We start from the raw sequence: 12,028 nt of genomic DNA, 5'->3' as shown, positions 1-12,028 counted from the left end.
ATGACAATAGCCTAGCAATAAGCTAAACTCAAATGTAGAGGTACCGTTATTCTTGTAAATGTGATCGAAGTCGAACTCGAATTCATCCGACACTATAAACCTCCGTAATGCAGCTACGTAGCCGAGTATAATCTGAGCCACCGAGTTTAGCAAGTCAAGCTAACGTTAACTAACACCAACTAAAACAGGCGAAGTGAGTGTCCTTACCTTGTTTACCTCCATGTTACAGAGGCTCTTGAACACCTTTCGTTGGTGTCCTTACATGCCCATATTGTTGGAAAAGCGCCAGTGAAATGAGCTACAGATAACGGAGTGAGCGGATGGTCCTTTCCAAAGTGCCCATTTAAAGTTGACAAATTTAGTCAATTTTCTGGATATTTTGGGATTTTTTGGGCCATTTGTGCACAGATGTCCCACTGTACATTGAATGATTGCAGCCAAAAACAACACACCTTTTCGTCATTTTGCATTAAATTAAGAGAAACTTCTAGAGTTGTTGTCCACCATCTACGTCACAGGCAAGACGCCTATTAGAGTTTCCGAACACCGTTGGGAGGTCTTTTAAACCTTATTCCTTGAATTAGTAAGAAATAACCTGTTTTCTGACTATCAATATACACAAGTTAGGAACTCAAATTCCACTGTATTTATTTGTTTGACACTTTCATAGAGCTGGTGCTTAGCGTTTAAAATGAATCCTGATGCAAATGATTTTAGCCACAGCTCTAGTGAATGTAACTAGTTATGATCCTCACAGTGTTAAGTGTATATTACATGGCTTTGCTGTGGACAGAGATGTATCTTATTGTAAACTTACAGGAGAAGTAAAAACCCTTCTTATTTAAAAAAAAATCAATATATAAAGGTTTCATTTCAAGTAATTTTGGAGAATATAGGTCCATTCATCATGAAAGTGATGTAGTAAATGAAACATCCACAAAAATGGAGATTTGAATTAAATCAGTGTGGGCTCTCACAATGAGCTGTCACGCTCTAATTTATAAACTGTAAGGACTTCACAGAAACTCACTTCCTTTAACTCCAGACCAGATTAGGTCAGAACTGTCACAAATGTCCAATTCCCATTATCAAAGAGTGTGTTTTAAATGTGCATTTACAAGTACTTCAGATTTCTTATTTGTTGTATGGTCAGTTGCTATTCACAATCAAAGTTTTGGCGTCCCTGGCCAAATTATATTCTTCTTTCATTCATTCATATTTTGTTACAGCTTCATCCTATTTGTTTTATTTTCCTGAGTTCATACAAAGAGATGGATATGTTTATTTTTTAAAGGCAAAAATGTTTTTTTTTGTTTGTTTGTTTTCAATTAATGAGAGGTTTTGCATCGTAATTGTAACTGATTCAGCCTGTTTCAATGTTGCAGTGCTCTCTTGTAAGACAACAAAGTGTCCATCAATAGGACATCATAAGATTTCCATAGGGACAGGGCCTGTCTTTTTGAGCAGGTACAACAGGTAACGGTGCTGCCAAACAGCTGACAAGAGTCCTTGTCTCGTGTGTTTAATCTGTGCCTGGTGTGAGTGTGTGTGGGAGAAACTGTCCACGGGTGTAAGTGATTGTGTCTGTGTGAGTATGTGATGCTCTGTGATGAATTGGAACCCTGTACAATGTGTTCTCCTGCCTTTTTCATAATGATTTTGTGTACGCTCTGGACTCACTGCCCCTGATCATGTAGAACAGTTAACCAAAAAATTGAATGAATGAATTTGTAAAATATCAAAACATACTCCTCTGCAAATACACCTCCATCTGTAGAAATGAAATGATAGAAATAACTAATATTAACACATTATTGTTTTTATTTCTTATTTTAATGTTAAATTAAATAATAATAATAAAGTGATATAAGAAAACTCTATGACATATAGATCTGTTGCTCCAGGATATTTCTGTACATAGATCAATCAGAAAATAACTGTTGAGTATGTGGTAAATCTTTTGAGGAACATTGAAAAAAATTGATGATGTGAAATCTGGTTCAGCTTCAGAGTTAAAGTTAAATCCTGTGGAGTTGAATGCAGGCTCATTGCTGGTATATGAAAATAAAGAACAGGATGTGGGGGAGTTTGGGGAAGTGAAGCCCACACTAGAGGTCTCAGTATTACAGTGATGCACGTAAACAACTCAGACATATTCAACACACATGCACACGCACGCACACACACACACACACACACACTCTGAGACATGGAGAACTTCTTGACTGCCTTTATTCTATTGCTTCTATTTGGTGAGTTCACATTTTTAACTAGTCCATAATAATCAAAAATATTTGACTAGTCATTTGAAAGTTTTGAACTCACATTTATTCTATAAAGGTATTTTCAGGTCATATTTGTGGATTTTAAAACTTAAATGAGAGTACTACATGATGTACTCTCAGCGATAATGCAAGTTGGGCAGGGCTAAAAGATTTGTGAAAATTAAGGGTGCCAGTCCGTGATGGGGAAAACCATCTAATGGCAAGTTTTGTGTCCATACTTGTGATTTAAATTAGATTATGAAAATATTTATAGTTAAAACCAGACTCACATTTTTTTCCTCTCTCCAGAAGATTTATTGGAAAGGCTAAGAAATGTATTCTGCGTGCAGATAAAGACAGATTTATGCTTCAGTTTTGAAAAGGACATAAATGAGTCTCGATCTTTGTTCTCAGTTTTGTCTAGTTTCCAGTGGACTTTGCCTTGACTCAGTCTCACATATTCATAGACATGGTTTTGTCTTGGACTTGACTTAGCAAGGGTGGTCTTGAGTACAGCACTAAATCTAAATATACTTTTTAGAAAAATGTTTCTTCAAGTTTCTTTAACAGTAGCAGTTATGGTACAGATGCATCTTGATTTTATATTGAAACACTCTCTTAAAAATAATTTGCAACATGTTTTTAAAATTCATGCAACTGAACGTTTCTTTGAAAGTTCCCAGTATTTTAGAGAATTTCTGCCTTTATCAAAGACCTTGTGAAGTGCATCTTTTTTGTCATATTTATTGGAGTGTTTGTGTACACTCCTCCAAATTCAGGCTGCAAAACAAGTTCTTTGAGATGATGCCAGAGAATGGAGCCTCTGTATTGAAGCAAATCTGTCTCATCAGACTTTGAAATATTACCACCTTTGAATTTGTAGCACTGAATATTTTGCACCAAAATTATGCATCTGAATTTTGTTGCTTTTGAATTTAAATCTTCAGATTTACACCTCTGAATATTTTGCTTTGCAATTATGCATCAGAATATAATTGCTCTTAAACAGAACTCGTGAATAGAACTTTTCAAGAACACGTTTTCACTGTTATTATTCAGGGTTAATAAATTCAGATAAAAACAATTCAAGCTCAAAAAAATTCAAACTATATATTTTGAAGTTGCTCAAATTCGATAGACGAAAGGCTCACTAAAGATACAATATAACAGACTATTAATATCCTGAAGATGACAAAATTTCTCTCTAGAATCACATCCAATGCTATGTTCACAGGGCCAATCCAAAACATTTCCACAGTAAAATTTCTTCTTCAGGACATCAATAGTCTGTGATATTGTGTTTTCAGTGAGCCTTTCAGATTTTTGAGACACTTTGAAAATAAAGAGATAAAATCTGCAGAAGGAAGCTATACGTGTAGTTTTTCCACGGTGTGGAAGTTGTGTTCTTGAAAATTCACGAGTTCAATTCAAGAACAATTATGTTCTGATGCATATTTGCGAAGCAATATATTCAGAGGTGTAAATCTGAAGACTTAAATTCAAAAGCAACAAAAGTCAGGTGCATAATTTCAGTGCAAAAAAAAAAAAGAATTGCTACAAATTCAAAGGTGGTAATATTTCAAAGTGTGATGAGACAGATTTGCTTCCATACCTCAGTCCTTAATGGACCTTTCAAATGACCTACCATATAGAATCTCATTTCTTTTTGTAAAAGTGTAACCCTGTCTACATATTCTCTGGACTTTCTGCCTCAGTGCTGAAGGCAGTTTTGTTGAGACTGAAGAACTTTGTGTATGAAAGGCTGGATGTCACCTGTTATCTCTCACTTTTTCTTTCAGGACTCTTTAGACTGTGTTTGCTTCAGAGCACTTCTGGTAATCTCAGATATGTCCATCCTGGAGAAAACATCACCCTGCCCTGTAACATCACTATGGTTCAAGATATCTCATGGTTTCACCAGAGCCCAGAGGACATGGAAATTAAGACGCTGATATCTGCTGAAAGAGGAAAACTGGATAATACATTTTCACTGAATTTTAATGTGGATGAAAGTCACTTTGAAGGCATTGAAAACAAAAACAGTTCACTCAGTCTGAGTATTATTAGTGTTAATGAGTCTGATGCTGGGCTGTACTACTGTGGAGGACGAAGCAAAACAATACACTTTCAGTTTGGAAACTCCATCAGACTGAGCTTCACAGGTTAGTGCTAAATCGTTTTTTAATCTGCTTCCTTCTGTTATTTGTTTGTCTCATTTTCATATAATCACAGAAATAGGCCACTCAAGACCAAAACCACTGTAGTTTAAGGCAATATATTATAAAGGGTTCACTTGTTCAATCACATTAATATAATTAATATAGGGATCTGGAGTCCATCAACCCACACACTGTGAAACAAGACCACAAGGCCCATTTCTATGGGCTGCCTAAGTCACAAAACATGGAATAAAAATTAACCTTTTGGATTTTGCTCTGCTTCTGATGTCAAGTGCAGAGATTTTAGAATTGCCCCACCCTGTAGTCTGCACTTGTCCAATCACAGCACTGGATCTGCATTTATGTGAGTGTTAAATAACAAGGTTAAATGAGGCAAAACAGATACAACATACGCAAAGCAAAAACAGAGTAAATGAGAAAGGAGGAGAAAGAGAACCAAGCAAAAATGGCTAAGAACCTGAACTTCTGCTCATCGCTTCTTGAGGTTGGGGTGAACAGCGTGTGGCTCATTATCATTTAAAGGAACAGGGCTGTTTAGACAGGGAGAATGCTGATGTGGTGTTTGATCCTTGTGATATTTTGACCAAAGCAAATCACAGACATGTAATTTACACCTCAGAACTGTGTTCACTTGGAAAAGGGGAGAATATAGCCTTTTAATAAGAATGATCAAAGCTGAATATCACCATCATCATCTTTATCCTCTTAAGGTTCGTGAATATGAGTTTGTTATATCACTGATTAAAAAAATGTTTTCCCCTTTACTGTAGTTCATTAAGATAGGCTTTGGTTGTCATTGACACAATGACAATGGGCAACTCAAAACTTTAAGAGTAGACTAACAGCCCAGATATATTATACCAGCTAACAGTTACCTGCACTAGCTAGCAATTTGCTTTCAAATGCTTAGTAGTGTATAATTTTGACACTGAGAATACATTTGTTATTATAAACAAACACTCAAGAAAACAGGGCCCAGTCTCAAACCACAGCCTAAAAAATGAGTCATACTCAACTAGTGAATATACTAGCTGCTATACAGCCTATATTTAATGCAGTATTTGATAGGGGAGTACGTAAGTATGTGGTTTGAGAAACTGCCGTGTGGTTCTTTGTCTTCCTCCGCTAATTCACCTACCCTGTTTTCAGCTTTCAAAATAAAAGTTTACAATTCAGAGTTTTTGCTTATGGTGCTAGTGTGATACAGGAAGGGGAGACTAATTTTGCTCTTATGGACTCTCAGTCTTAGACTACTGAGTCATCACTAATGTTTGAAACAGTGATCTGATGATAGGGCCAATGCTTTCCTTTTTACCACACACCGCCAGTGATCAACTAGAGGGATCTAAAGTTATTTAGGAATAGAAACTTCTGCATCATGATTTTTTTTAAACTGCAGTGTTTTAATGTGCAGATGTAAGCAAATATTTCAAGATACTTGAACCAAATTTATTTTAAATCCACACCCCAATTAGCCATAGTATCAAACCTGCCATGTTTACACTCACTGTACAACCTTTCAGCTCCTCCGACCATAGAGGTCAGGTCACAATTACTGACTGTGGTCTACTCCTACCTCATTGGTCCACCTTGTTGATGTAAAGTAAGAGACAGTAACTCATCTGTCGTGCAGTTTGTATTGGTTGGCTTTTAGTCCTTCATCAGTGGACAAAGAACGTTGCTCACAAGACACTACTGGCTGGATATTTGTGATTAGTGGACAATTCTCAGTGCCACTGAGGGGTTTAAGAATCCAGTGGAACTGCTATGTCTGATCCACTCATATCAGCACAATACATTAGCACCACTGCAGCACTGAAAATTATCCAGCACTCCAACATACCTGCTCTGTGTGGGCCCTAATTCTGGAAGAACAAAGTGGAAAGAGGCTAAACAAAAGTGATCCTGTGGAGGACAGTGCTCCTGTGTAGTCAGTGGAGCTAACCAAATGAACACTGAATTTAACTTGCAACAGGTAGTGCCAGTCACACAGCTCCAGGGACCTGGAGGTTCTGGGTTTAAGTCCCGGTGACTGTCTGTGAGACACAGTTGAGTGTGTTCTCTCCATGTCTGCATAGGGTTTCCTCCCACAGTCCAAAAAACACAAATTGTGTCTTTAGGTGTAAGTGAGTGTGTGTCACCCTGTGAAGGACTGGCTCCCCTTTCCAGAGTGTGTTCCCAGTCATTCCAGGTAGGCTCTGGACCCACCACGACCCTGAACTGGAAAAGCAGTTTCAGACAATGAATGAATGATCAATGTGTATGTGTGTGTATTTTTTATTTATTTTTTTTGGTCTTAATTTACGTCTGAACATTTACGTCTGCACTGCTAAATCTAAGGGAATCGGCAGCATGACGAGGTGTTTATTCCACAGAAGCAGGTTGAGGTCGAGGTGTGGTTTGAGGGGCTTTGATCAAACTGACACGGCACTGAAATGCTTTCGAATTTACAGTGTTTCCAGAAGGGGGTTGAAAAAGACGACCACATGTTCCGCTGGATTTAGAGCAACACTCACCCGGTTGATCTGGATTTAGAGCATGTGTAGCCCTTTAATTAGATGTAGTCCATAATTAGTCATATTCAACTGGGTTTAGAGCCAAATACATCCTGTTTAACTGAGTTTAGTGTAGAATTGGTCCTGCTTATCCTAGCACAATACTTTATGATTTGTGCTATGTTTTTTTTTTGCCACATTTCCCCTCACTAGTGGAGATAATCAAACCACTCATACCATTGTTACTGAAACTAAAAGGTTTACTCTAAATGGTGCGGGGTGCTTTTACTGTTCCTGTCAGTAAATATTTTCTCACATTTGTTCACACTAGCATGTAGCAGGTTGTTATGTTGCCTCAGCATTTTCTTGTGTGGGTTGTTCACATTCATCTTCTGACCAGGAAACATAGCACATAATCTACCATGATGCTAAAGCTGACATTTTATTCAACACCTATGTACTTTGTTTTATGGGTTCTATTTCCACCATACATTAAGTTTGTTTATTGCATTATATCATCCAATTTTGCTCTTTAAACACCCAATTGAAACCCCACTGGTTCCCCCGTTATGAGCACATACATACATCCATGGCACTTGGCAGACACTCTTATCCTGATCACTCTCTTAAAGTTCTTGTTAAATATGTAGATTAATGTAGTTTTTATGTAGCTTGTGTAGTGTGAAAGACTCTTGCACATTGATTCGTAATGCTGTTCGATAGCGTGATTTCCCCAGTCATGAATTGAATGCCTCTCTGCAATGAATAGGGCAGTGGTTTTATCCAATACATTATCTCAAACACTTCAGTCATTGTTCTGGGTTTTTTTTTGTGTGTGTGTTTCAGACAATAGGATTGGTCAGAATATATCCTCAAACACTGAAGATACTCCAGTTTCTCCAGATCTTGAGCTCTGCAGGATTGTAATGCTGATCCTGTCATGTGCTTGTTTGGTCTCAGTCATGATAAACATTATCTGTTGGTGGAGGATGTGTTTCAGAGAACGAGGTGAGAAAGGTTTATGACCTACATTCACCAAATATAGAATTCCTTTCAATACCTCACACTTTCCCTTCAACAACATCCTTCCTCTTAAAGTTTTACTCAACTCAAACATCCTGAAATACAAAATAAAAAGACATCTAACGTTTCAAAGGGTTTTATGATTTCCCTCAGAATCTTCTAAGCTGGCCGTGCCAACACATTATGACATTTGGGGCTTGTTTTTGAACCGCTGCCAATACAATGTCACGGAAGTACAGAGCTTGAAGAAGAACACTACCAGCTGAGTTCTCATACATCAGCTCAAAATGTTTACAGGACAATAAATACTAATTCTGTTAAAAGCTACACATGTGATTGTAATCAAAAACTGTTTCCTCACCATTTGCTGCTCTCTAGTCTGTTATCGTGCTGAAAATCAGTCTAATGTTTTAATGAAACCCTAGTGTCAGTAAATGGGTAAGGAAAACAAAAAACAAATAGTGGCTCGGTCAGACATGCTAGGCTTCTGGAGACGTGCAAACATTGAAAATCATGAAAATAAATAAATAAATAAATTAGGATAGTGCTTTATCCCTGCTCCATACGTGGTTAATATAGTCTTATTTAGGTAGGTACTCGCTCTAAATTTTGGAGACCACTAACTGCATTAAAGTAAACATATACTGGCAGTACTAAAAATGTGAACAACTCAAGCTACAAATAAGTCTCTGTGGTTATTCAAACAGTGAATATAAACTGACAGGTTAAACTTCAGCAATGTACAATGTACAAACAAGTTATTTTTTCCCATCAAACACACCATTCCACATTAAAAGATGTAGAACTTCTGAATGTAAAAACAAATCAGACAGAATAGCAGCTCCCCACAATTGTAGATGTTGCCTTTAAATGAGCTCAGCTTCCTTAGAGAGCACCAACTGCTATATTGTTGAATCAGTTCAACAGAAAGTGCTAATCAGTTATATCACAGTCACCCAAGCTAAGTGCAGGGGAAGAGGGAGGGCCACATGTCACAATAAGTGAGTCACGGTAGACAGTTACGTCTTGCACTCACCAGCAATTTTTTTTTCCATTAAGCATTTTGGTTTGCAATAAATAATTATTGACATATAAATGTATATACAGTTGTTTGAAAGGTTGGGACCCACATGGTCAAATTATGGTTTCAATTGTTTCTTTGGTAAAAATCATACACTTCTGAACATTAATTTACATAATTATTTTAAGATGTCTGGGGATACACACACATTTTATATATATTTATTTCCATATTTAATATAGAAAAATGAGAGCCTCTCTTGTCTTTTAGGTATATCAGATGTCCACATCTGTTCAAGTAACACCCACAGCTCCCATCCAGCTGAAAAGGTACAAGTCACTCTTCTAACAGAGATACAACTGCTGAGATAAAACATAAGTCATGCTTCTGAAAAATATATGAACTATGAACACACCTTTAGTTGAGATACTGATGACACTGTGTATTAGAGGGCAACAGTAACTTCCTGCATGTACAGAGGCTTCACAGTTTGGCAGTAAACTAAACTTTTTTTTTGCCATTGCCAATTACTTTGCTGTTAATTCTATTCTACTGTACCAAGTATATATATATATATATATACATATATATATTAACAAACAAAAGACATATAATGATTGTTTCATGTGTTTTTGTGTTACAGGAGCTGGAACCACAGTATGAAATTCCAGTGTTCAACACAGTTCAGACAGAAACGTCTGAAGGGTCATTAGACAACATGATCTATGCTAAAGTGTCCCGTTCTAATGGCTTCTCAGAGCCATGAAGACCCACAATCCCCTGTGACAGTCTGATGTACACTTATTGTACTCCAACAATTATCTGCTGATCCTCCTCTTGTTCTCTTTGCCCTACAAACTCCTTCGGTTATACCAGGTTTCCAAGAGGCCAAAAACACTAGCTTCAAACTCAACTTGCCAAGACCAGATGGATGGCATTGGGAAATCCAACCAGGATGTTATTTATAAAGGTGTATTTATCTATGTATGTCATGATATCTTTTTGTGTTTTATATCTGCTTTAAAATAAAATACAAAACATGCAAAAGGGGGTGGTTTCTGGGAATGGTATGATTGGCTGCAAGAGAATTGTTTATGGGAAGCACTTTGATTACTTGCAGAAGTATTAGGGGTGTTTTCAGGAAAGCTCTGTGTTTGGCTTTGTGATTTGATAATGTGGAAGTGAAAGTGAAATTACTATACACCATCCCTCTTTCTCCTGCTTCTCTTTCTTATAAACTGCTCTAATATTTCCAGGGGAGGAGAGAACCAGTATTAAATGGGGGAGGACTGGAGAATTTGAAATTGTTTAGTCAGTATATCAAATCATAGTTAGCAAAAAAGGTTATTTCACTTAAATACAGAGAAAGTAATTAATAGCACAGATATATTAGAGCCAATTCTTTCAAAATCGGTTGGTTAAAAAAAAAACCATCAGCTTAAACTATATCTAGTGGGGGGGAAAAAAGCCAGCGATTTGGTTAGACATTTCAGATAGAGTTGATAAACAGCTGTTATTTTTTTTTTATCACCCACTAAAGGATGTGGTAACACCTGACTAACTGAGGAGCTATGATTAAAATAGTGGCATCAGAATTCAATTGTTGATGTCAGTTTCATTGTTAATTTCTGTGTTGTTTACTGTGGTCTTGTTGGGCTCAGTTTTGCTTAAATATATCTCTGCACATCAGGGAAAGTCCAAGAATGACAAAGCTACATGACACCTACATAAGCCTTTTCTGAGCACTGACCTTATACTAAGTTACATAAAAGTTGTCACATTTATATGGTAAGACTGACTACAGAAGATATTTTTGATGGAATAAGACTTTATCAGGTTTGTGTAGTTTTATGTCAACTGTCAATAACCTTCCTGTTGGAGATCTGCCTTCCTGTATATTTTATCTTTTAACCAAGAGATAACCTCAAAATGTCCTTTAATGTGATGTTCTAAAAACCTTTATTTAATTAAAAATAACCATGTGAGTGTGAGTCTATGATTTTTGCTCTGACACATTACTATATTTTAATTTACTAAGCCTGGTAAATATAGGTGCTGGTCATAAAATTTGTATACCATGAAAAAGTTGATTTATTTCAGTAATTCCATTCAAAAAGTGAAACTTGTATATTATACTCATTCATTACACACAAACTGACATATTTCAAGTGTTTATTTATTTTAATTTGATGATTATAACTGACAACTAATGAAAACCCCAAATTCAGTGTCTCAGAAAATTAGAATATTGTGAAAAGTTTCAATATTGAAGACACTCTAATCAGCTAATTAACTCAAATCACCTGAAAAGTCCTTTAAATGGTCTCTCAGTCTAGTTCTGTAGGCTACACAGCCATGGGAAGACTGCTGACTTCACAGTTGTCCAAAAGACAACCACTTACACCTTACACAAGCAGGGCAAGACACAAAAGGTCATTGCTAAAGAGGCTGGCTGTTCACAGAGCTCTGTGTCCAAGCACATTAATAGAGAGGCGAAGGGAAGGAAAAGATGTGGTAGAAAAAAGTTTACAAGCAATAGGGATAACTGCAGCCTGGAGAGTATTGTGAAACAAAACCCATTCAAAAATGTGGGAGAGAGTCACAAAGACTGGACTGCAGCTGGAGTCAGTGCTTCAAGAACCACCCCTCACAGACCTATACAAGACATGGGTTTCAGCTGTCACATTCCTTGTATCAAGCCACTCTTGAACAACAGATATCGTCAGAAGTGTCTCGCTTCCAAAAAGGACTGGACTGCTGCTAAGTGGTCCAAAGTTTTGTTCTCTGATGAAAGTAAATTTTTCCTTTGGAAATCAAGGTCTCAGTGTCTGGAGGAAGAGAGGAGAGGCACAGAATCCACGTTGCTTGAGGTCCAGTGTAAAGTTTCCACAGTCAGTGATGGTTTGGGGTGCCATGTCATCTGCTGGTGTTGGTCTACTGTGTTTTCTGGGGTCCAACGTCAACGCAGCCGTCTACCAGGAAGTTTTAGAGCACATCATGCAGATGCAGATTTAATTTTCCAACAGGACTTGGCACCTGCACACA

At 37.2% G+C, this 12,028-nt stretch overlaps 1 protein-coding gene across 1 annotated transcript; it reads left to right on the top strand.

Moving 5' to 3' along the window:
- Nucleotides 1–2,195: 2,195 nt before the first annotated feature.
- Nucleotides 2,196–10,956, top strand: LOC136695664 (uncharacterized). The gene is made up of 5 exons (XM_066669885.1): nucleotides 2,196–2,252; nucleotides 4,064–4,426; nucleotides 7,786–7,947; nucleotides 9,254–9,312; nucleotides 9,627–10,956. Exons 1-5 carry the CDS (start codon nucleotides 2,210–2,212, stop codon nucleotides 9,747–9,749), a joined length of 750 nt encoding a protein of 249 aa, XP_066525982.1. The 5' UTR covers nucleotides 2,196–2,209; the 3' UTR covers nucleotides 9,750–10,956.
- The last annotated feature ends 1,072 nt before the right edge of the window (nucleotides 10,957–12,028 follow it).

The sequence above is a fragment of the Hoplias malabaricus genome, chromosome 4 (assembly GCF_029633855.1).
Source record: "Hoplias malabaricus isolate fHopMal1 chromosome 4, fHopMal1.hap1, whole genome shotgun sequence".
In the NCBI taxonomy this organism is placed as follows: Eukaryota; Metazoa; Chordata; class Actinopteri; order Characiformes; family Erythrinidae; genus Hoplias; species Hoplias malabaricus.
The sequence above is the reverse complement of the archived record's forward strand: the minus strand, read 5'-3'. Positions and strand labels throughout refer to the sequence as shown.

Excerpts from the sequence above, each read along its gene's own strand:
- LOC136695664 (XM_066669885.1), top strand. The coding sequence starts at position 2,210 with ATGGAGAACTTCTTGACTGCCTTTATTCTATTGCTTCTATTTG. Across the intron at positions 4,427-7,785 it reads CATCAGACTGAGCTTCACAG|ACAATAGGATTGGTCAGAAT; the intron begins GTTAGTGCTAAA and ends TGTGTGTTTCAG. Across the intron at positions 9,313-9,626 it reads GCTCCCATCCAGCTGAAAAG|GAGCTGGAACCACAGTATGA; the intron begins GTACAAGTCACT and ends TTTGTGTTACAG.